General features: G+C 39.8%; 1 protein-coding gene across 1 annotated transcript in view; it reads right to left on the reverse strand.

Annotated features, from left to right (window-relative positions):
- The window catches only part of ROR2 (receptor tyrosine kinase like orphan receptor 2), a 46399-nt gene extending 21509 nt beyond the window's left edge, over positions 1 to 24890 (reverse strand). The window contains exons 1-3 of the mRNA XM_027893348.1: positions 24817 to 24890; positions 14355 to 14642; positions 13245 to 13275 (exon numbers count right to left, since the gene is read on the reverse strand). Coding sequence (XP_027749149.1) covers positions 13245 to 13275; positions 14355 to 14642; positions 24817 to 24889 — 392 coding nt within the window. The 5' untranslated portion in view covers position 24890. The remainder of the gene's footprint in view (positions 1 to 13244; positions 13276 to 14354; positions 14643 to 24816) is intronic.
- Between the last annotated feature and the right edge of the window lie 1493 nt (positions 24891 to 26383).

A 26383-nucleotide genomic window follows, 5' to 3' on the forward strand; every position in this document is an offset into this window, starting at 1 on the left:
GCAGAGAGCTTTGTAAAACAGCCAGAAATTACCACACCACCAGCTACACACTGGTTACATAACTGTATCCAAGTATTCATCTTCAAAGTCTTTTGCAGAACATTTTTATTAAAACTACTGAAACATTGATATTTGTAACCATATAACACTGAAGTGTCAGTGTTCCAGACTTAGGAAAAAAATTACCATATTCCATTTATCTGAAAAACATCTTTAAAATCATGTGAGAGATAATATTAAATACTTGTTAGCTTCTCTGTTACTTTTTATGGATGCAATATGAACTAATTATAGGCAATCTTGCAGAAAGTTACAGTTTGTGAATAATTCCCAATGTGAGATTATTTTCATAGCTGCTCTTTAGTTTGCAGAACTTTTCTGACCTGCAGTTTTCCACAGTCCAAAGATAATTTCTAATTTTTTTTTTTTTAGTTCTAAGTAAGTCGCCAGATGTTTCAAAAAACGAGGCCTGAGAATTTTTCAATATTTCATTTCTCTTCACTAAAAAAAAAAAAAAACAACCAAAAAACCCCGTGAAGGTACTTTAGTGCATCCAGAGGAGGGTAACAAAGCTGGGGGAAGGGCTGGAAGGAACGTGCCATGAAGAGCAGCTGAGGACTCTGGACCTGGCTGAGTTTGGAGAGAAGGATGCTGAGGGATGGCCTGACTGCTCTCTGCAGCTTTCTGAGGATGGGAGGAGGAGAGGGAAGTGCTGGTCTCTTCTTCCTGGGATCCAGCTACAGGACGTGTGGGAATGGTTCAGAGCTGCACCAGCGGAGGTTCAGACTGGACCTTGGGAACAATTTCCTTACCAATAGGGTGGTCAAACTGCAACAGGTTCCCCAAAGAGGTGGTCGATGTCCTGTGCCTGTCAATGCCTTAAAGAGAGGCCCTTAATTAATTGCTTAAACTTCTGTCAACCATGGAGTGATCAAAAAGTTGGACTAAATGATTCTCACAGTTCCCTGCCAAGGCGAGCTACTATATTGTATTGCATTTGTATTCTAATATATTCTTTCCTATTCTTTTTCTTTACTCCTCTATAATTGTTTTGCAATCTGGAACTACCCTGTTGTCATTAGGCAGGTGAAATAATGGATGTTTGTCAACATAATTTTGCAAAACGGAGTCAGATTGAAGCATAAGGGTCTCTATATGCAGGTCAGCCTGCTGAACTAAGGAGACACCTCCCAGCTTGAAGAAAGGCATGGTGAGGCAGGATAAACACCTTTTCTGGCCCGCAAACTGAACTGTTTGAAAAACTTGGGGTGGAGGGAAATACGTCTATGCGTGTGCACACTTATTCATAAAAGCAAAGATTCCTTTTTGTCCCACCTAAAGTAATCCTTTGCCTCTCCTATGTCATTATCAGAGTGAGCAAAATGAGAAATGGAAGACTTATGACTAAGCTCTTTGAGGAGTTTGAGAAACAGCTGATGATGTGCTTCTTGCCACCTTATATTTAAGAGTAGCATTACCTCAAATACTTCGGATTTTAAGACTCAACAGAGCAGTATCAATTTATAAGAGCAGATTTCCTTACTACACTTTCTTTCTCCTTTTTAATAACAATCCCTTCCATGACTCTTAATCTTATTTAGTTTTGAGTAGAATTGTTCAAATTTTACCAGTTAAACCATCTGTTCGACCTTTTCGTGAGTACACTAAATTAGTTGCATCTATAGTTTGTTTGGCTCTTTCAAACAGAAATACAGAACATAATAATACAAAAGTAGGGGAAAACTAACCATAAAGCCATAAAAATTGAAAGGATGATTTATGGTGTGGTGTTCCAGAATTATCTCGTTTAGCCAAATTACCTACTTTTCATTAGAATAGCGTTCCTTTATCTTTGTGCCTAACTACAACATTTACCCTTTCCTTGTATGCACTTAGAGGCTATTCAGCATCCTAAGGAACTCTAATTAAACTCAATGTGGCATCAAATGCCTACAGGAAGTCTCAGGGACATATAGCTGTCCTTTTGTAAGACATACAATAAATACTTTGAAAGCCATTTAAGCTGCTGAACAGAATGAGAGTAGGGGAGGGAGGGAGGGAAAAAGTAGGATCCAAACACACTGAAGATTGCTGATTATATCAGGGATGTCCAACAGCTGCAGTAGCTACTTGCCAAAAGCCCAAGGGCCATTACTACTTTGAATATCAATTTACATAGATCCTTAAAGGGAATAACAAGTGCCTTACTTTGCTTGCAGCTTCTTTGGTAGTTTATTGAAACTTGTTTCTCTGAGCTGCTCAAACCTAAGCACCTGCTGCTGATCTGGAATTTGCTGGAAAAAGGTATTGGGGTCACATATTTACGAAGTCAGAGCTGTAACTGGCTCATTACCATGTATTGCACATCTCAAGTGTTGCCCCTTACAGCTTTTCTGTTGGCTATCAAAACCCCAGCCAGTGCCCTCCAGAGTAGGATGCAGGCTCTCCCAGTACACAGGCTGTATGTAGGTGAACTCTCACCTGCAGAAACCATCAGCTGCCTTTAATATCCACTTACAAGCGAAATTATCTGAATTTTAGAAAAGCAGAACTCCTAGGAAAGGAAGTATTTGTGTGCTTTGGTGTACTGCATGCTTGTAGCCCCACTCATTGCATTCACTGCTTGATCCAACCCATCTGAAAGTACCCTGGCAGCACCCCTGCAATCACAAGTGGGAAGGTGCTTTCTACATTTAACCCTAAGTTAGCTTAACTGTAAGAAATGAAACTAATTTCTTCTCCTTCCTGAGGGAAATCTTGCCCAACTGCAGGTAAGTCCAGTAGGGTTGCTCTCTTGTCTTTGCAACCAGGCAAAGCAGCTGCATTACGCTTCAATTTATACAAGGACATCTGATTTATACAGTAGCATGAAGAAGGTAAAGCTTTCCTGCAGATCTGTCTTTGCATATGTTTGGCTTCCTTTTTTGGGGGAGGGGATTCTGAACAGTATGGATTACTGAGCATAACAGACAACTTTTCTTCTTCTTCCCCCCTATACCTTCCCTGTCAGCGTCTCTCTTTTGTTCTTCCGTTCTTCTGATGGAAAGGACAAAAACCCTCCCCCTTGAAACAGCTTCCCCAGATAACAAGCTGCAGGAGTACAGACACCTCTGTCTACTCCAGGGTGCTTTTCATATTAGTTTAAATGCACATCTGGCTTTTAAAATTCATCAGTTTTGTAAGCACGTTGATTTTTACTGCTATCACTAAATAATACAAAATGCACTAGATTGTTCATCATTTATTTACTGGTGATTAGAAAACATTTAAGTGGAAGATTAAAGATGGAGAAATTATGCAGTGTGGGAAGAAGCTGGGATGTGGAGTGGTGCAAAGCAAACCAAAACAGTATTTCCACTGCTCTTCAATTCAGTCCTGAATTACACATATTCTGTGTTTTAAAGGTATTACACATATTCCGGGGTTTTAAACAAGGAAAAAAAAGTTGGGTTTCTTTTTTTTTTTTTTTTTTTTTGAAACATATAAGTAATATTAGGGTGAAAAATTCAGTTTTTATAACAAGACAGAGAGTCAGCTTCCTCTAAGTACACCCCACCTCTCTGGGCAGAACTGACTATAATTTTCAGTTACGTGTCTTAATTTGTGACATGGTATGTTTATGAGCTCTACTAGGCTGTATCCTACATAACAAGAGGAAAAACTGAAAAATTATGCTCTAAGATAGCTAAGAGAGAAAAGAGTACACAAAACCATTTAGTGCAACCTTGGTTTTAGTTCCCTCCTTGCTCCAAATTTCCTGTCTGGGCCTGAGAGACTGTCAAAGGATATTTAAACTGATGAAGCCAGATGCAGATCTGAGACTGTGAATCCAAATCCCCTGAAAGGAGCCCCAAACCCACAGAAGGGTGAAATACAGCCTTCCCCTGCGACCTTGGGAGAAAAAAGGAAACTGACACACGGGGGCTACAGGGGAATTGCAGCATGTTCCAGCCAGATCCCCAAATTGGATTGTCAGGGAGTCAGGAAATCTGCCAAGACAAACACATGCTGTTTAATATACAACAGCCCGATATAATCTGTGCCTCAGTTCCTCACTCGTAAAATAGGAATAACATTCCATGCTTTATGGGGAGAGAGAGTACCTTCGGCATTTTGAAATAATCTGATCCTATAGCAGAGGAAGGCAAAAAACTCCCCAAGATCCACCATCTCCACTTGATATACAAAACATGGAGAGACAAAGGTTAAATGACTTGCTGCAATCACATGTGGAGACAGGAGTACAATCAGAAATTGAAACCAGACCTCTAAAATTACAGTCCAGTGTTTTAATTACTAAATCCTTATTCTCCCTTGATTAAAACAGGAAACGAGAACACAAAGTATGTGCTTATTCCGTAAATTCAACATGTCAACACAAACATCTTAGAAAAACATATATAGTTCAAGTATGGCTGTCTCTGCCATGTGAATATTTTGAGGAAACAAAAGGCGTGCATGTCATTCTGGAGGAGAGCCATCATCAAACACCTGGTTCTCGTGGGCCTGAATAAACACTGTAACTTCAGAGTTGAGACAACATTGTATTGGTTATAAAAACATCTGTTTATGTGAATTTTAAGATAATCTTGCATAATTTAACAATGTCATCAGTGACTGAACTGCACTGAGACTAAAGCATATTTGCCACACCACCTGAGGAGAGGAGGAAGATGCGAGTGGCAGCGGTGTTTGATGGCAAGGAAAGCATTCTTTCCTTTTAGTGTGATGTTAGGTACCTTTGGTTTGCCAGACAGATTCAGTACACAAAACTATTTGTCCCCCCAGCTGCTGCCTTCTACCTGGAAAGACCCCAGTCATGGGCAGGGAGGTGGCTGGAGAGTGAAATACTCTGATGATTCACTCCTTTCCACCTTCTTTACCAAGACACATGATGAAAAGATATTTGTTCCTATCATAAAGATGTATGAGCTCCCCTCACATCATGCAGAAGGTTCCCAAAGGGGTCACAGAAAAGGTGTGCTGTGGCTATATAATAAAAGCCACAGGATATGGAGGCCATGGAGAATTAATTGACTATTGCAGTCTCAGGGTTCCTCATTAGAGTTTTAACACACTTGCATTACTAGTTTTTAGATATTCTGTTTTCCACTGTTTTAAAGAACTGTTTGTTTTTTTTTTCTCAACTGCAATTGCTTCATCACTTTTCTTCAATGGACTGGATCTCAAAAATTTAACTGTTGTCCAAAATTATTTGAAGAAAATCCGTCATGAGTGCATGCAATTTTTTTCTAAGTGAATAATACATCAAAAATTCCTCCCCATAGTAATGGATAATTTCTATGTTTCTATGACAGTGTTCCTTCCCACTTATTTCTCCTTCTAAGGGTCCACCATACTGGCATCAAAGGCTGCAAACCGAGAATTGATTTTAGTCAGAAGTTCAATAAAACAAGGACTTCTCTGAGTTTCTTGAAAAGCCCAGTTCCCCTGCACAGGGCTCTGGAGGGAAATGTTTACCTCCTGGTCTCCTGAGCAGACTGCAGAAAGGTCACCCAGGGAAATGTGAAGGACTGGCAACAGAGCCACTTCCACCTACACTTTGCAAGGGCTGACCGCACAGGTACTTCTTTCTGCCTGTATTCTGTTGTGCCTTCCTCACCTCTGCTAAAGCTTCATCAGATTTTCCAGAAGCCCTACAAGTCAGCAACCTGCCAGATATCTCCCAACCCAAGTTCCCTTCAAGGTGGCACCACTACAGTTACAGCCACAATAGGAAATGTGAACTGCTTCAAAGCACGAATTTACCCAATGGGTAAAATTCAGTCTAACCATTCGATTCAAAAGAAAAATATGTTAGACTAGAGAACACACAAACTTTTAGAATTACTTTATCCTGTAAAAGCAACACTTCTAGAAGGGAAGTGAACTGTTTCTGCCCACCTACTCTTGAGGCTCCAAGAGATCAACATCTGTTGCTTTATTTTAAACCATGTGGAAGAAAAATTCTCTGATATTTGCTAACCTTTATTTTGTTTTCATTCACACACACCTTTCCAAACAGTCAGGAGGTTTCTCTTTTGACAGGAAAAAGCTAATAATGCTGATGATACAAAAGGTGAAAGTACAATGCAGTAAGAGAAAGGATTGCTGAGTCATACTCTATTACTACAGTCCTCTAGTAGCACAGTCCTCTGGACAGCAAATGCTAGTCACAGACTGTTTGCCTGTGTTTTGATTTTATTTCCTTTTTAATTTAATGTCTACCAGCTACTAATACTTTTGATAAATAATTTGGATAGATTTTATGCTTCCACTTCTATAGGAAAATCCCTAGAAATTCTTACACATACGGACCTTAGCAGAAAATAAAGAACTCAAAAAAAAAAAAAAAAAATTCACAGCAAACTAAGACTATGTATTTGGTTGAAAATTTTTGCTTCCAGATTTTTGTGAAAATGTCTCTACTTCACTACCTGAATGTCAGGACCCTTTTTTGCACTGGCAAGTCTGACTGCATAACACACATTTGATCTCTGTCAATCTTTAATTGCAGATAATTTCTGGAAAATCCACAGCATGGGCTGCATAAAAATGCCTTGATAGATGGTATCTGCATAGGTAATGCTTCTGACCCCTTAAAAACTCGTCAGGTATAGTTTTAAACCAAATCACAATGGTTTTATGTTTCAGTGTTCCCACTGAAGCGTGTCTCTTTTGAAGCCTTACTAGCAGCAGTAACAGCTCTTGGACGGCTCAACGCGAGACTGCGCCGTGCAGGCAGCAAACAGAAAGAGTCCTTTGTTCTCTAAGAGCTCTTTCCAAGCAGTTGGATGCTTTTTTGCCTTTTTCTGGCTTACAAAATGATCCACGTGATTTTACGCAAAATATTCAGTTTAAATAAAAAAAAAAAAAAAATCACAGTTTCTGAGAAGAAAATTATTACACTGTCAAAACACAGCATTTTATTTGAAGGGCTTAGTTAGGAGACATGGAGCGGAGGAACATAGGGAATAATTGTGAAAAGAAAATTTAAAAAAAGAAAAAAAAGGATCAGAAGAAAGGCAGGAACCTTGGAAAGGTGGATAAAACCTGTTTAAGTAGGAAAGAGAGACAAAAAAAACCCAAAAAAAACCAAACAGGAATAGGCATGCAACGAAGCAAAGATCTGTAACTCCCAGGAGCTCCTGGATCTCCTATGATAAGTCCCTCACGACTTCTCACTGGACCTTTGACCTGACCTTGTTCTTCCGAAATTTCTGCTTCCTCTTCAATCTGGTGGATACTAAAACAAAAATAATCTACCAGCAGTGTACTCCTCACTTCACCTTTTAATGGCAGGTCCAAAACAATGATGGCACACTGTTGCTTCCAAGTCCAGCACCAACACCAATGGTACAATGCCCATTGTGAAGTGTCATAAGCCAAAAGACAGATTTTTTTTTTCTTTTTGAGTTATTTCTTTCTTTGTTTTAACTTCAAGTTCAAAACCAGTAGAGGTTGAACAGCAAAGAATTCAAAACCTAGGCGAAACCAGGATGAAAGATGGCTTGGGAACCCTAATTCACTCCCACATAAGAGAGAGAACATAATTAGGAGCTACATGTCACATACATAGGAATTCAATTTTTTTTCACTGTATTACTTGAAATGTTTCATTTATGTTGATACTTGTAAAATATTATTCAGTTCATCCTCAGTACAGGAGAAGCATTTGGGAAATACTAGGGAAACCAACAGAAATCAGATTAACTACTTGCTGTACAACAAAAAGTGAATCGATGTAAAATGTGGTTCCCAGTTTTACACCTTATGCTCAGAGCTTACTATGCTTCAGTCACCTTTGAGGACTGATCTTTGAACTTCAGTTCAGAGCTTCATTACAAGTTTTTGCTGCCTCTTGTCTCTGCCTTCTGATCTCATAAAAGATCAGACAGCTTCCTGGTATTTCACTGATTTTCTCCTTTGTAAAGAAGGTGCACAACAGTTTTAAGATCTGAAGCAGGATTTCAGTGTTACAGAAGTGATTATGTTTGGGGGTTTTTTTGTACTGTAATGAACAGCTGATTTCAATCAATTGTAAGAAAATATGAAAACTTGTTAAATCCCTATCATATTGTATCATGGTTTAGGAATTGTATTCTCCCATCTATAGTGTTCCCACTGAAACCACTGCAAAGGATGTGCCACTCTCTTGGTCTCTCCTCCCATTCCCCCCTGCAGGGGGCTGGAGGGGAGAACTGGAAGCACAAAAGGTAAAGAGCACAGGCTGAGATGAGAACAATTTTCTGGAAACAGCAATGAGATAAGAAAACCAAGAGTAACAGCAACAATATTTACAGGTGATTCACGTGCAAATGCTCACTGTGGAGCCCAACCCAGACCCAATCACACCACTCTCTCCTGATCTCCCCCACCTGCAGAAAATAACCTGTGCTGAAGGGCTTCTCTCTGACCAGCTGGGAGCAGCCAGCAGAGGCACCAAACAGGCTCAGAAGCTGGTAAGGAGGAGCAAAGAGATCCTTTCAGCCCAGTCTCATTAGCATATTAGTTTAAGCTGCCTGTGTCACAGTGATGACACGCCCCTCAGAGCTGCAGGAGTCACTGAACCAGCTGTGCCAGAGGTCTCCAGCCAGTCAGACCTGCTGGTGGTAGATGCAGCTCTCCAGGTTTCCAGCAGTGCCTGATGCCTCTTGGCAAGGCTGGGGCTGACAAACAGTTATTTTGCAGAAGATGTGCTGTGATTGAAGGGCTGAGTCACCGGGTGAGGGAGCCATGGGAAGAAGTGAACAGGCTGTGTAGCGTTCAAGTGAACCAGCAAGAGAGAGACCCATTATTTTCAGAACCACCACAGTCTCAAGGCTCTCGGGAGTTTCAATCCTGCATGTAGGGGAGAAGCAGGTGGACTCGGAACCCTGCAGGGAAATCAGTCACAGGACTATCAGTCAAGGGTCTGTTAAAGATGAAGGCTGAAGAGGGTCACTGCATGTGCCAGAAGGAAGGTTCCTCCTCCTCAAAAGGACACAGGTAGGACCGGAACATTCTACAATAGGCATGAGGCTCTGGAAGTAGAGAGCCAGACAACTGAAGGGCGAAGGTCCTTCTGGGGTAGTGTGGCCCCCTAAAACAACACCAGTTGTAACCTGCACCAAGACCTCCTCTAAGAGGAAATAAAGGGTAGTAATAACAGGAGATTCCCTTCCGTGGGGAATGGAGGGTCCGATATGCAGACTGGACCCAGCTCACAGGGAACTCTGCTGTGTCCCAGGGGCTTGGGTAAGGGATATTACTGGAAAAGTCTGCAGTCTAATAAGACCCTCTGATTACTGTTCACTATTGGTTGTTCAAACTGGCAGCAATGAGATAACAAAGAGAAGTCCAAGGGCAATCAAAAGAGATTTCAGAGCCCTGGGAAAACTGGAAGAGACATCAGGAGCACAGGTAGTGAATTCCTTGATCCTTCTGGTAACAAGGAATAATATTGATATTAATAGGCAGATCCATCAAGTCAATGCTTGGCTCCAAGGTTGGTGTAATCAGAGAAATTTGGGGTTTTTTGACCGTGGGATGATCTACTCAACTCCTGGTCTACTGACACCTGACGGGGTGCACGCAGCATAAAGATTCCAGCTGGATCCCTACAAACCTATGGGGCCTGATGGGATTCATTCCAGAATCCTCAGAAAGCTAGCTGATATCACTGCAAACTTCTCTCCTTGATTTTTGAGCCATCTTGGGAATCTGGTGTTGCCTAAATGGTTGTGAGGAAAAAAAAGACTCCAAGCCAAATTAGGTAGGAGATAAGATAAGGATACAAAGGTTTTAATGAGCCCCCAGGCTTTCTGGAATACCTCCAGCATGCACCCAAAATCGAGATGTTAACAGTTTTTATAATGGTTTTCACCCAATCCAGTCCAGCCACCACCCAGGTTCTGCCCCCGCCACGCCTCTTGGAAATTGGGTCTGGGGGCGTTTTGGGACCCCCTCTTCTTCATCTTCATCTTCCTCAGAGCACGTAATGTACTTGGAGGCGTTCCAGAATTCTAGGCCTGAAGGTTGTTGGGTCTACAGCTGTATCCGTGGGGTTAAGATGTTCTTCTACAATTCTGCCTTGAAAAAGAGACTAAACAGGCTATGGAATTTAGGGAATTGATATGGGAATGGGTAACAGGGGTTTGAGCTGGTGTCTTAAGGGTAAAGAGCTGCTACTCTAAAATCTAAACTACTTCTGAGATCTACAAAAATTAAAAAAAAATCAAAACATCAAAACTCCAAGGTATCACTGGAGAGGTCCCAGCTGACTGGAAGCTGGCAAATGTCCTGATTTCCAAGAACAACAAGAAGCAGGGCCTTGAGGTGAAGCCATATGACGAGTGGCTGAGATCACTTTGTCTGTTCAGCCTGGAGAAGAGGAGACTGAGGGGAGACCTCAGTAACAGCTACAATTTCCTTGTGAGGGGCAGAGGAGGGGCAGGCGTTGATCTCTTCTCTGTGACAGAACCTGAGGGAATGGCCTGAAATTGTGTCAGAGGAAGTTTAGGTTGGATACTAGAGAGAGGTTCTTCACTCAGAGGGTGGTTGGGCACTGAACAGGCTCCCCAGGGCAGTGGTCACAGCACCAAGCCTGACAGAGCTCAAGAAGCATTTGGACAATACTCTCAGGCACATGGTGTGACTCTTGGGGATGGTCCTGTGCAGGGCCAGGAGCTGGACTTTCATGATCCTTGTGGGTCCCTTCCAGCTCTGCATATTCTGTGATTCTGTAATATATTCATGACAACTGAAGTACATGCAAATGGACAGATTAATGTTCATCCCACTGCAGCTGTTTAATGCATTTCCACTGAAGTCATTATATTTAGTTTTTTCATCATCAGAATTAATTTTATGTCATTAACACACAGAAAGGCCTCAGACTGCACTCCTCATCCATTAACTGATCAACTGCAGAAGTTATTTGAAGAAATTAAACAATATGCAATATTTAAATTAACACATTAAGATCAGTTCTGTTACATCACTGTTGCTGTCTGATGAAGGCCAGAAAAGAAAGGCCAAGGAGCACTGTACTGCATTGTACACCCCAGTAAGAAATAAGGATGAACTGGTGGTGACTGATAAGGAGCAGGCTGAGATACTCACTGAGTTTTTTTACCTCTGTCAGGCTTCCCACTTGCCTCAAGTCCTTGATCATCCGTGTGAGTGTGGCAGAAGTGTCCCACCCGCTATAAGCAAGGAGCAAGTTTGGGACCACCTGATGAAGCTGAGTATCCACAAGCCTATGGGACCTGATGACATGCATCCCAGGGTCCTGAGAGAACTGGCTGATGTTGTTGCCAAACTGCTCTTCATCATATTTGAAAAGCCATGGCGGTCGGGTGAAGTCGCTGGTGACCGGAACAAGGAAATGCCGTTCCCGTTTTTAGAGAGAGAAGGAAGATCTGGAGACCTGCAGATGGGTGAGCCTCACCTTTGCACCTTGGAAGATCATGAGATCATGGGGCAGATCCTACTAGAAGATATGCTAAGGCACATAAGGTGGTGATCTGAGACAGCCAGCATGGCTTTACTGAGGGCAAACTACGCCTGACCAGTCTGGTGGCTTACGATGGAGTGAAGGCAATGGGTGACAAGAGATGACCAACAGATGTCATCTCTCTAGACTTCTGTGGACTCGATACCATCCCATGTGACATCCTTATCTGCAAAGTGCAGAGACGTGGATTTGATGGATCCATGGAACTGGATGGATGCATGCAGCTGTAGATTTGTGGTCAGTGGCTGTGTGTCCAGATGGACGCCAGTGATGAGTGAAGTCCCTCAGGGCTCTGTCTTGGGACCACTGCTCTTCAGTGTCTTCATCAGTGACACAGACAGTGGGACTGAGTGCAGCCTCAGCAAATCTGTGGATAACACCGAGCTGAGCAGTTCAGTTGACAAAATAGAACAATGGGATAACATCCAGAGAGACTTGGACAAACTTGAGGAGAGGGCCTGTGAGAACTTCATGAAGTTCTGTAAGTCCAAGCGCAAGGTCCTGCTCCTGGGTCAGGGAAATCCTAGACCTGAGTACTGAATGGAGAAGAATTCATTGAGAGAAGTCCTTTGGAGAAGGACTTGGGGGTTTTCACGGATGAAAAGCTGGATATAAGACAATACTGTGCGCTCATAGCCTGGAAGGCCAACTACCTCTTGGGCTGCATCAAAAGCAGCGCGGCCAGCAGAGCTGGAGAAGTGATTCCCCACCTCTATCTGCCCTCATGAGACCCTTCCTGGAGTGCTGCATTCAGCTCTGGAGTCCTGAGCACAGGAATGATGTGGGTCTGTCAAAGTGATTCCAGAGGAGGACCATGATGGTGATCAGAGGGATGGAGACAGGCTGAGAGAGCTGGGGTTGTACAGCCTAGAGAAAGAGAAGGCTTTGAGGAGATCCCACTGCAGCCTTCCAGTACTTAAAGGGTTCTTATGGAAAGGAAGGAGAGGGACTTCTTACACTGGTAGGTAGCGCAGGACAAGGTGCAATGACTTTTAGCTAAAGAGGGCAGTTGTCAGGAAGAAATTCTTTACTCAGCACTGCAACAAGTCACCTGGATAAGCTGTGGATGCCCCATCCCTGGAAGTGTTCTAGGCCGTACTGGATGGGGATTTGAGCAACCTTATTTAGTGGAAGGTGTCCCTGTCCAAGGCAAGAGGGTTGAAACTAGATGACCTTTGAGGTACCCTGCAACCCAGACCATTCCACAATTCTATTTTCATCCTTATGACTGGATCAGCAAGTGAGCTCAGGCATTTTAGAGAAATCACCAAATCACCACTCAAATCAAAATGACACTAAAAAATAGAGGTTTTACTAAGCTACTCAGAGACAGGATTCTAGTCTTGTTTTACTGGACTTTTCAACTTATAATAGAGTAACATGGGTAAATTTACAACCACAGCAACCTAAGCATTTCACCCATTCATTTTTAACCACTCTTCCAGCCCATACTTGCCCTGTAAACAACTACTGTTAAAACACTGTGACTTTGTGGTATTTTGCTTGTCCAAAATACGAAATAAGCAAGTAGAGGTTTCTGAAGAAAACTCAGTCAAATCAAAACCCACTGCAACACAAAGCTACCTCTGTTTCAAAATTTTTATCCATTCTGTGATTTTTTGATCAAATTAGATAATTTTAGCAAGAACACTGTGGTTGAAGGCAGTGTTTACTGAGTTTATGAACTGAACTCTTACAAAACAAAAGTGGTCAGAGTGCATTAAGTAATTTTCCAAAGAGTACTTACTGAAGATTGTGATTCGGGCTGTTTGTTGGACCTGTAAACATAAAACAAACAGGCATTGCTGACAAGTTCAGCCCAAGGACAACATCATAAAAAAAGTCAATAGCAATCTAAAGGAAACTGTCTCTTTAAGGAAGGCTCGTCTCAAGATTCAAACAAAAACCCTCTGCATTCCTGCACATAATTATATATTGCTATTTTCAAAGCCACAAATAAAAATCAGATGAATCTACTGTCTGCTCAGGAAGCAACTTGAGTGGACTTAATTTTTTTAGAAAATATCTTCCACCATAAAAACATAGGCTATTAAAAAGACAAGGTGTTATCTTGACACATCACTTACCTTTTAACAAGCCTTACCTCAGGCTTACTCTCAGAGTTTATGGTGTGGCAAGGGGATACTCAATTTTTGTCACAAAGGAACAAAGTTTAACACCCAGCATTTAGTGAATCACTACAAACTACACTGTGAGTTAACTATTTACATCACAAAGTTAGAATAAATTTTTAGAAAAAATTATTTGGAAATTTTTTTTCCCCATTGCTCTAGAAGGAAATTAAAAAAAAAAAAACCCTTGGTTTCTGGGCTGGATGATTAAGTCTCAAAAAAGCAATAGAAATACTTCTTGACAGGTGTGGTGTACCTTCACCTGTCAAAGGACAGAACTGGGGGCCAGGCTGTACAGAAGTGATATTTCACAAGGATGGGCCCAGCACTATGCGCCACGTAGAAAACTGCTTCTCTTTCTTCCCTTCATTTTTTTTTTTTTATTTTTTTTACAGACTGACTTGAGCAGTAGAGTGAAAGCTCCAGGCAATGAAATGCTACCTTTTTGTATTTTATATTGGCACTTCTTCAATTTTTTTTCTTCATTATGTATTTACAGACCTTTACATCTGTATTTACTTTCTTTTATTACCAGTAAAGGGGTATCAAGTTCAGCTAAGAAGTTTTGTGCCAGGAGAGAGAAACCAGGCCATGAATTTATTTATTTCCTTTTGTGTTGAGAGTTCTTCTGAAAAAACAGCAAGTTAATTTCTCCTTATGCTATTGTGAAAAATAATACCTAGTTTATAGAGCAGACTGAGTAATTACGAAAGCCAGGAACTCACCAAGCCTGACAAACAACACTCCTGTTGCAGTTATTGTCTTCATCCCATTTGAAGCCACGCACTGGTAGTATCCTGTGTCTGTGGTGTCCAGATCCTGGATTCTCAGACGTGAACCATAATCTGTTTTTCTAATGATGATCCGTCTTGGCTCCTGAACCACTGGAGCGTCGTTTTTTAGCCATCTGACATTCGGAGATGGATTTCCTGCTACCTTGCAGTGGAGGATTGCTGTTTGCCCCTGGACTACGGTGATGTTGTTTACTGGCTCCAAAAAGGTCAGGAAGTAACCTAAGAGAATAAAAGGTCGTGAAAGATCAGACTGCACTTGGGTTGCGGTAAAAGCCTGCCCAAAGGCACTTTATGAAGAGAGAAGCTTGGAAACAGTTTCATTTTTCTTTCAGGCACATACTCACAAAAATGCAACTCACTCCTAAGGACACCTCAGCATCACACTCCTATTTGTCTTTCAGGGCTGACTTCACGCTGGTGTGCAGGTAGGTGTGCAGATTAGAAGGATCCAAGCACAAATTGATACCATTACAATCCTAACTCCCTTTGTGGATGCTTATTTTGAAGCAGTAATGACTTCTTCTACACCTGGCATGCCTAACATACATCTACTGCTGTTCTGTTCCAACAGCAAAATACACCTTTATTCCATGAAAGAGTAATCCCAATTGTAACCACATTGGACTATTATTGTAACTTTACCACTTTATCTTCTTACATGCTCATGGATTTGTCATAAAAGTAACTACCACTGGAAAAGTTACTTTTAGATATTAATCTGACTTGACAGTTACTTAGGAAAATCTTAAAACTAGTCTGATTTGGGCAGCTTCATCTTATAATTAAATTGTAATGCTATGTCTTACATTCAGTTTAAAGAAATGACATCTCAGTTGCAGAAGTAACCTGTGAAATAGAGGGCACTTTTAATTTGATTATAGAGTGCCATTTTTTTACACCAAGTCCAAAAATACTGATTCAATTGGAGAAAGAAAGGTCTGTATGGGTGTTGTGTAATAAAGTTTCGTGGGGTCAGTTTTTATAAGTGAAAACTTATATAAGCACTGATTTGAGGTTCATTGAAAACAAAAGGCTTGTCAAGAAGCACATGGGGTGTATTGGTGATCCCCAGTGATAAAAAAAAGAGAAAGAACTGATGGAAGAAATGTCAAAACTCAAAACCTGACAATCAAATCTTTGGGAGGTTATTATTTGTAAATTTAATTTGGTCCTGCAAAGGAGTGCTGCAACTGACACACATCACACACTGACAGCTTGAAAGCATGTAATTCCACTGGAACAATAATGTGATTGTCAAAACAGGTAAGAAAAATATCTAGCTGTCATGCTCATATGTTTGTTTTGGTGAATTTATACCACCTAGACATAAAGCATCAGGGATACTTCAAATTATATTACATTTTTGTGTCAGTTGGATCCAAATATCAAACAACTCTGACGGATGTCCGCATGTGCCATTTCCTTTCAGATTATTTTGCAACTTTTTAATTAAGAAATAGTGTATTACTGTGCAGGAATCTAACACCAGCAATACAATGGTCAACATGTGCAGTCTAATTGCTGAAATACCTTCAGAAAATTGATGTGCTGCTTTGATTTATGTTTGACAGGACCATGAAATCAGTTCTTGTGTAATGGCTAGGTATACCACTGGAGAAGGGAGCAGTAGAAACATCAGAATATAATGAATTTGCAAAGTCAGATTATGCTGGAAAACTGGACTTTTCTGGAAACCTGGATTGTTCTCTACCACTGGCCTTTCAAAAGAAATACTGCTTTAATGAACAATAGATAATATAATGCAGACAAGTGTGAATTTAAATTGAAGATTAAGTAAATGCAAATACGTGCATGTTCTCCACATGATATCGAAAACTTACAGGAAAATAATTTGTTATCCTTTCCCATAATAAAATAACAAATTACTCTTTATCTGATTTTATATTAGGTTTCCCTACTGTTAATCTACAAATCTTTAGCTGACCTCAAAACATTTTGTCAGGACACAAAAAATACTTCTTTTCAAATACTTATATAAAAAGGAGAAGAAATACCCTAATGCTCTCAGCAATGTCACACCACAACAGTGTCATTTGTTGTAGTTCCCAGGTACATTTCACTAATGAAAAATTAGAATTACTATGATGACATTCTGGCAGGGAACAAAAAAACGGTAAATTGCTTTGTTGATACAGAAAATAGAAGGAATTTATTGAAACTTCTACTTAAGCCAATATTTTATACATAAGCATCTCTAGCAGCAAGAAAGACAGTGTGATCAATCCTACCACAGGTTAGAAAAGAATTTTCTATGGCTGTTTCACTCTTGGCTGGTTATTGAGAGAGTAAAACAACACATTTTGTCACTTTTTCATAATCCGTATGTCATTAATTCTCATCAGCACCACTGAGATCCTGGGCTGTATCCATAGGGTTGTTACTAGCAGAGAGAGAGATGCAATAACTCCAATCTAATCAGTGTCTGTCGGGCCACGCCTGGAGTACAATGTCCAGTTTGGGTCCCCAAAATTCAGGAACAACGCAGGAAGACAGGAGAGGATCCAAAGGAGGGCCATCAGTATGATCAAACAGCTGTAGAACCTGTCCTGTGAGGAAAGACTTGGAGTAGTTAAGTCTCTCCTTCCTAGAGAAGAGAAGGTTCAGGGGAGACATTGTCACAGTTTTCCAGTACTTAAGAGGGGTCTACGAAGAGAATGGAGACTCTCTTCACAAGCAGTTACACGGAGAAGACAAAGAGCAAGAAGGGCAAGGAGCATCAGGAGATGGTTCATTTCAACAGAACATGGACAACTTTTTTGCAGTGAGAACAGTCAGACTCTCTGGAGATGTGGTGGAGTCCCCACACCGGAGGCTTTCAAGGAGTGTTCGGCACCAGGTTGTTTTGTCTAGGTTTTGTTTCAACCAAAAGGCTGGACCAGATGATCTTCTGAGGCACCTCCCAGCCTGGGATGTCGTGTAGTTCGGTGGGTCTGAGGCTCAGCAATGGTGGGGACAGCCTGAATGTGCTCATACAAGGGAGGCAATGCAGATGGTTTAAGGCCCTCTTTGAGAAGAACTCCGTCCACTTCCAGCAGGCAGCCAGCACAGAGCTACATTCATCTGGCTCAGAGGTGTTTCTGATTCATAAGAAATGGGAGAGGCAGAGAAGATGCTGTCTAAAAAGTGGGGCCAATGCAAGCACTGTAAGCTCACAGCCAGGGATTGGGGTTTTCCGGCCTCTTTGATAAACTTTCTGTTCTTTGCACACAAGTACATGAAAGGTCTAAGTTGTTCTTCTGCCACTGGTCAGCTTAATCAGTTACCACTGTTTAACTTTTTCTGGTTTAAAATGAGCTGGGTTGAGTCTTCTTTTTGGGATATCACATTCCAATAAACTTGGATGAAAACAGATGGTGAATTTACTTATTAGGGACCTATTAACTAAGGGTTAAATCCATGTTAGACTGTTCTGTTTTACTAATTAAACCATGGGTACCGTAGGAAGTAATTAGATCCAAACCTTTTAAGCCATCCAAAGTATTTCATATGAATCCATGGATCAAATCCTATTATTAACTAGAACAAAACCATTACTACCAAAACCGATGCCAAAGATTTATGAATTAATTCAGACTCAATTATAATAAGTGGTTAAATGGACTTTCCCTGAAGTCAGTGTAACTGCATCCATTTCCTGCAGGTCAGAATTTGGCTTCAGCTCATTATTTCTCCTGCCAATTTTACAGGTATTTTCTGCAGTGTTTTATATTACCTTGTTGCTGCAAACTAAGCAAAAAAATATTGTAACCCACTGAACTTTGAAGCACTTGTGTTTTCCGACGTTCTCCAGAGCAGCTCAGGAGCAGCAGGGCAGCTCACTGCCCATTCTCTGCCTTTGTAAATACTCTGAAGTGCACCTTCTCTATTTGCTAGTTTCATTTCCTCTTTGAGAAATGATGCTGAAGTTTGATGTTTACATACTCCCTCATTCTGAAGTAATCATACGGCAGAACGGGTATTTTTTTTTTTGAGCTGCTCTGTTATTTGGTGTCCGCTTTGGATAACCCATAATTGCAATTCTTTCAAACAAAGTGGAAAATTTAACCAACCATGTTCTTAAGGATGTTTTCTTTATTTAATTTCCGTGGTGATAATCAGCAGTTACTGTTTTGTGATGTACGTCACACCACAAACACAGTGTGGATGCCAGTTTGATGCCATGGTTTGGGGAAAAAACACAGATTTTCCCAGGATAAATTAGGACCTCAACGACATGCAAAACAATTTTTTTTTCCCCAGAGTAGCTTGCTTTCTCTCGTAATAAATCTTAAAATTTGGAGAAGTATGGAGGAAAATTTAATGGGAAGGTGCTAGAATTTGTATTTAACTAATGTCCTATGTTTTGCGTTAAATATCAGTCAACTAGAATTTTTTAAAACTTGAACAGAGTTGTTAACCTGTTTTAATACTAACATATTTTTGAAGCAGAGACTAAATACTCTCTATATCTACTGTTAAAATTGTAAATGACACATTATAAGGAATCGTATTTTATTTAGGAGATGGATAACAAATGGAATTTTTTAAAAAAATATGAGCATTATGTTCAGGAATTTTCTGTGTTGCACAAATACTGTTGTTATGTTTTATTTTTTATACCCTTGTTTCCAAGGTCACTGAAATGAAGGAAAATGCTTCCTTTGCCTTCCGTGGTCTTTGGCTTGGCTTAAACGACTGCAAAATGAAAAGCTATCTGGTGGATATTTCTGCATTTGCTGTATACAACAACACTCTAAATTGAATTTCTCTTTTATTATGGTTTCTAACATAGTCTACAGCCAATACTGGTACTTATTTTGCTTGAACAGAGTAAAAACTGTTCTTTCAAGAAGCTGTGAGAGGATAATTCAACTTAATCTCTATATTATACCATGCTATCATATTCTATGTACCCTATGAATAACGCAGCTTAGGGAAATGACTGACATGAACTCCAGCAAAACTCTTTCATATTTCGAAAAACCTTTGTTGGGTTGCCAGCACTTCGTATTTTTAAATGGAATAAATTTGATATAAATATATCAAACAGAATCCCACAGCAAATCAAAATTAACATGACAGGTCTATTATTCATGTTTTGGCAAGAATATAAAAATAAACTTTTCCAGTGCATGTCAAATCTTTGTCAAGATATGCACAAGAATAGATACTAAGCTAAAAACATAAAGGGTGCAGCTATCACTAAGACCTCACGTGTGTATTATATTTCTTAGCTTTATTTACATTATTCTGGCACTTACATGTCCAAGTTATTGGCTCAAACCATATGTGCTATTCTTGGCATAAACACAATACAGAATGATTGCTCTGCTCATGTTATTTTAAGATTTGAGCTGTGATTTTAAAGTTCATTCTATAAAAAGTGTTTTAAACCTCTTCAGTCACTTTAGATCAAACCAATTCCGCCTTAGACATTTTCGAGTTTTAGTTTCTGTTCATTTTTTGTTGTTATTACTCCTTTTTACCCATATGATTTTAAAAATAGTTATGCATTACTAATTTTAAAACGAGCTTCAGGATGGCATCCATGAATAGCATTTAGTAAAAATTTGCAACTCCTTTTTTTGGGGAACTTCTAAATCATGTATGAATACTGAAGTCTCATGAGACGGGATGATAGCATCAACCTATTTTGCAATAGGGAAACTAAAGCAAGGGGAGTTAAAGTGACTTCCAAAGTTCACACGTGGGCTAAGTGGCAATATCTATGACATTATACTGAGTTTCACATCTTTCTGTGTGCCTGAGATACTGAGGTTATTAAATAATCTTCCATTTTGGTTCCTATCCAAGTTGATTCACCTTTCTTTCTGCATTGCACAAGAGAAACTAACACTGAATATCCAGTTGCTGAGAAAAAGAAAGGGGAATCTGAGTCGTAATTTGCTAGATATCTGAAGATACAACAGTTTATTTTTTAGACTAGCTAGTAACAATTACATACATGGTTTTATTACTTTTTAGAATACTTATTTCTCCGTAAGAAATATATAACTTAATCCAACAGTCAAGAAAAGCCCATAAAGCCACCAGCTTGGTATTACAGAACATGTCACAACTTACAGGAATGTTGGCTTTAGACATTCAAAATTTAAAATGAAGAGTTTTTTGAAAAAGAAAAAATACTTTTTGTCTGCATAACTGCACACAGTTTAGAGCATTTTCAGATTCATGGCATAAAACCTTCTTGTTTCAAAGCCCCTATAACAATATGTATATTATGATTTCTGTGTAAAAATCAATGTGGGGTTTTCTTTTCCCTAAGCCCCTTTGCTTTTTTTTTTTTTTTTTTTCCTTCCCTCCCAATCTTTTTTCATTTTTGTCTTCAAATAAGTCCTTTAAGTGCTGGAGCAGGTCCAGAGAGGAGCAATGAGGTTGGGGAAGGGACTGGAGCAAAAGTGCTGTGAGGAGAGGCTGAGGAGCCAGGTGAGGGGTCAGTCTCTTCTCCCAGGAACAAGCAGTAGGACAAGAGGGCACAGTCTTAACTCTGCCAGGGAAGGTTTAGGGTGGACATTAGGAAGAATTTCTTCATGGAAAGGGTTACTGAGCATTGGAATGGGCTGCCCAGGAAGGCAGTGTTTAGGAAGAGACTGGACGTGGCACTCAGTGCCGTGGTCTGGTTACATGGTGGTGTTGGGTCAGAGGTTGGGCTCAATGATCTCAGAGCTTTTTTCCAACATAATTGATTCTGTGATTCTTCTTAATTTTTTTTTTTTTTATTAGATAAAAATAAAAGAACATGGCCTTTCTTACCACAGTTCTTTCAGATGACAACCTTCTGCAACGGCGTTTTAAGACTAATATCAGCTTACATCCAGTACGAAAGATTTTGGGGAAAATAATTTCCAGTAACTAAACTACTGATATTTCCATTAGAAGCAAAGTAATAATTTCCTATAATAAGACATAATTTTTCACCTAGGACGTATAGTTTAGCTTATGGAATGTCTGATAATGAACCTGAGGAAGACAATACTGTTCCAGCACAGTACTAAGTGTAAAGTGTTCACAGCATTGACAGGCAATCTATAAATATTATAAAAGAATTGCAGAGTGTTCTGGGCTTATAAAGGAAGACTTTAATAAGAAAAAACGTACATGGAAGTTGCCGAAATTCAAAGCATTTCTTTCTAGATGCATGTGTAACAACACTGAGAAACATCATCCTAATAAGGAAGGTAAATTAAAGTTAAAGACTCATGATTTTTTGTACAGAACAATGTCCCTAAATAAAAAACAGTCCTACCAATTCTTCACCCCTCTGCTTTATTTAATCACAATATGAAGATGAGCGATTTACAGTATATTGGAGCCAGGTTAGGAAATGGGAGGGGATGTTTTCAGGTCTCCCAAAGTACATATGAGTAGTTAAGGAAACTACACTGGTTTATACAGACACATAATAATGAACTGATACCTTTACAGCCTAATTTAATCCAATTTGCATCTCATCTTCCATACTATTTTTTTACCTCAATGTACAAAAATGCACATAGAAGCATGTAAAATAAATTGATTCGATTCACATGCTCTTGAAATTTCCCTTGGAATAAGGAATGAACTACTGCCAAGCCAGGAATGAAGCAAAAATAGCACTGAAATACTGTCTCAGCATGCACATTATCTCCTCCTCCAAAGTCAGTGAGCTTAAACTCTCTTATGAGCAGAAGGGAAACTATTTTTGAACAGTCATTTCTCATACTTGAAGGACTGAAGATCTCACCTAGCTCAGAAATCCAATTTTATGAGGTGGAATGGTTTTGTTTTCTTGTTTTCTGAACTCTCAGACAAGACTGGGAATACATAGGTACCACCCATCCCAAGATACTGCCCGTTCAGGAGCAGATCTTTGCAGGGCCACAGTAGTTGGACATGGACTGCTTTTTGGGTCAGCAGCCACTACTTTTAGAATACATACAACTGATTCCTGACAGGTTACCTCATGTCCAGTCAAAGCAGCAGGAGTAGTCAAGTAAAAAACTGTATTTATCGTGTAAGTACCTCTTGAACCAGCGTAAGTTCCTAGGCACAGTTGTGCAGAAACCACAGTTAAGGTCAGAGGCTTGAGGCACCACATCTTCTGGAGCAACCCCACTCACTAAATGGCTCAGCTATTGCAGGTTGCCCTTTCTCATGCTTTTTTTTTTTTTTTTTTTTTTTGACTGTTAAAGGGTACTGTTCGAACGTCCTCACCAACACACATCATTTTTCGATGCAAGATCTACATAAGTGCACATTATTAATAATACCTTGCTTAACCTGGTTATTTCTTTTGAGACACAAATGTTTGTCAGGGCTTCTGGAACATTCTAGAGCAGAGGATGACTAATATACTTGGTACTTCTAAAGTGACTTTAAATTTTGGGTATTATTAAAGCCTGTTATTTTCAGACCTGTTTTGGGTCTATTCTAAAATAAGAAAAAACCCCATAGAGGTTACAAGCACAATAACTACAGATTTATCAAGAAAGGAAGGAAGGTTGATGTGATGGAAGAAGCTGAAGAACTCATTCTAATGGTCTCAACAGTATGCACGAACGTTGAAGTAGAACTGTCCAACATTTTTTTGAAACAAAATTTACTACCTTACTATGACACAGAAACACATGGGTTAACACTTCAACTAAAGAAACAAAAAATTTCAGCCGAGGGATTTTTGCTTGTCTGGAGAATTTTGTAGCCACAGAAATAAAAGGAAAATGCGGCCATTTCCAGACCAGGCATGCTGGTAACTAACAACTGATTCTATACCAATGAATCATTTAAGAACAAGGGTCTCTGTTTTGTTGGTGTGGGTTTTTTTTGTTTTCTTCTGAAGGAAATACAAAATCCTTATGATGTAGAAATGTTTTAGATGTGATTAATTACTTCCTTAGACAGGTATTGCCTGTGGCTCTGCAAAAGAAGGAAATAACTGCTACTTCTTTCTCAGCAAGAATTCAGCCAAGCACTGTCACATGAAGAAAAAAAAAAATTCTTTTATGTCTGTGCCCTTAAAAGCTCAGACATAACAGAAGAGAAAAGTGGGGCCAACTTGCCAAGCAAACAAGCTGGTCAGATGCAGTTAAAGATTAGTCATGGACCTTTTTCCATCAAAAGAATTGAGTCCATGGGTGTGAATAAAACAATTGGTATTACACAGTGCTAACTGACAGGAATGACTATTACTGAGATTTATTCCCATAATAGATGACAAATTTTAATCCTCTAAAACAATTTGTGAGCTTCAGAAAGTGGGAAGGGTCGGGAAAAGCAGTATACCAGGTCTTCCCCACAAACAGGAGGGACGCAGTCCCACACTGATAGTGTTGGACATGGTGCAAACATAAACACATCTTTTTCTTAACCACTTAAGGACAAAATTTAAAGGAAGATTCTGTAAAAAACCTTCTAGTATGCACAGTCAGGGTACGAACTCTCACTAGTACTCAAGTGAAGCGCAATAAGGATTACATGGTGTTGGATAACCATGAGATTATATTCCAAAGTGCCCCCACAGAAATGTTCCTCTGAAAGAGAAACTACAAGAATAACATCTGACCAGCATCACAGAGCTTTGAAGACTTCAACATGTGCTCATCTAATGAAGCCAACATGATTACCTGGCATTTTTTTCTAAGCAAAGGAATTGACATTGTACCACAGCAGTGTATTCCTAAAAAGAAAAAAATTCAGTACAACAAGTGAGAAAATATAGTTAGTAAGGTAGAACACTGAAAATGTCCTGCTTTAGGGAGTCGCACCACGTTGCCACTGGAATCACAATTTGCAGTAAATATGTGCATTTTCAGATTGAGAGTAGCATTTGGATATATAGTTTTAAGTGATAAAATATCATGAAATTCGTGTTAACTAATTAAGTTACTAGGAATTCTGACATTACAGTGAGTTTAAAAAAACCCCAAACCAACAAACACTAATGCTCAGCTCTACTTGAAGAGTAAGTATTCTTCTGTTGTCATGGGCTAGATTTAATTACCTTATAGCAAAGATATTTAGATATACCAATACTTAAGATTTACCTATAGAGGCCAAGTGTGGCACTGTACAGAATTAAATCAATTTCATGACAACAATGTGAAATAAAATATTCTAGGAAGGTAATAATAGCCCTCTGTGTTTGGACCAAACATCTAATCCCTTGGGGTGGGGGTGGGGAGGACCCAACATTCTTAAAAATTAATTTTTATAGACTTCTTTAACTTCACTATCCCTGCTTGGAACTAGAAGTATTAAGGGACAAAAGGCTGCCTTTCTTACAGACTTGTATTAACAGGTAAATCAAGGGAACACACAATAGCAGGAGTTTGATGGTCCTTTCCAAAGTATGTTTATATTTAAGCAGGGTGAAGAAAAATAAACTACTTTTTACCTTTAGGTGTTGGAATTGGTCTCTCTAGTCTATCCACATGACTTAAGGGGTCATTTGAATCCGGAATTTCCATTTCACCTAGGAAGGAATTGAGGTTCTGAATTAATCTTTCTGTTAAACAGCGTTACAATATTGAGTTCAGCAAACTCACTCAGTCCATATTCTGCTCCCAGAGCAGCACACAGGAAACACACCCTAATGAGGTCAGGATTTATCCACTGCAGATCAGAAAACTTTACAATAACTTACTTTGTGGATGTACTTTGGCAACTGCAGACAGCATTAAAAACTACTTATCAATTCTTGCCGGATTAAAATTCACACATTTTTACAAAGAATGCAAATATTTCCTGTCAGCAATGCTGGCTTGCGAAATTAAGCGGCACTTCAGGCTTTACTGACAGTCCCAATTGCAAAATGACGCAAGTTTACCTTTGAAGTTACATTACAATAACTCAGATTCTATTTCCAGAGGTCAGACTCACCATCGCTGCTGACTTTCTTATCCTATGCCCAGCCTCATCCCTAAAAGATACCTTCCACAAATGAAAATAAAATAACTGCTACTTTAAGCATTTCAAAGCGTAGGGAAAGGGACAGACATCTTCTGTCTGTCCTCCTTGCTTGTGTCTAACGTATCAGAGCAAGTCATCAGACAGCAGACAGTACTTTCATGTTCCTTTCTGCATTTGTAGGTCTTGCTAAACCCTGACCGTTATAAATCAGGAGTTGACCTGTCTGCTCTCCCTTTTGAAAATCTGGTGTTGTAAGGAACAGAGCTGAAATTCTATATCAGATAAAGCTGCAGATGTGCGTTAACTAAAATAACTTCTATCGTTACATCCCCCTCCCCCCTTTTTTTTTTCATCTTTTCTAATTTACATTTAATTGCCAAAATTCTTTGTGACCTTGGGATATCACCAAAAGAGCACATAAATCTGAGGTAATCAGAATCTAAAGTGAAGGATCTGGGGTTTGGAGATCTGTTAGGCGTGTCCACTCTATCATTTTGGGTAAAATGAAACTAGAGAAAAGGCTCTCTCTCTCTTCCTTTTGTCCCCATTACCCTTTCTCCAAATTACGCCCTACAACAACGCTCTGACTGCAAGTCACAGTGATGAAACACAAGTAACACCATCCCTCTCTTCTGCCACATTACGAAAGAAGAAAATAACTGAGACTTCTTTGTTCTCCTTTTATTCTTTTACCCACTATTTGAGAAAAGATTTAGCTAACTTGCCTTTAGCTTTACAAGGTGAAACACCGAAATTGAAGACATTCTCTACACCAGCCTGGGTCTGAAAGTATCTGTTTTGCCACAGTCCTGCCACCTTATCACTACTTCATCCCTCCCTTCATCTCCCACTGCTCAAGGCTCCTTGCCTGACAGCACTACAGATTCCACTTGACTTTTGTGCTTATTCCCAGACACCCCAACTGGAGCGATGGTGAAGATGGTGTTGTACCCTTGGTAACACACTCCTTTCAAACTGGAACAGTTAAGGCTTGGGCAGACATCATCTTCTGCCACTCCCAGCACTGGCCAATGGAAATGGGAGACATTATT

This window comes from Empidonax traillii, unplaced genomic scaffold, assembly GCF_003031625.1.
Source record: "Empidonax traillii isolate 1590-97213 ecotype Southwest subspecies unplaced genomic scaffold, ASM303162v1 scaffold2:size4533513, whole genome shotgun sequence".
NCBI lineage: Eukaryota > Metazoa > Chordata > Aves > Passeriformes > Tyrannidae > Empidonax > Empidonax traillii.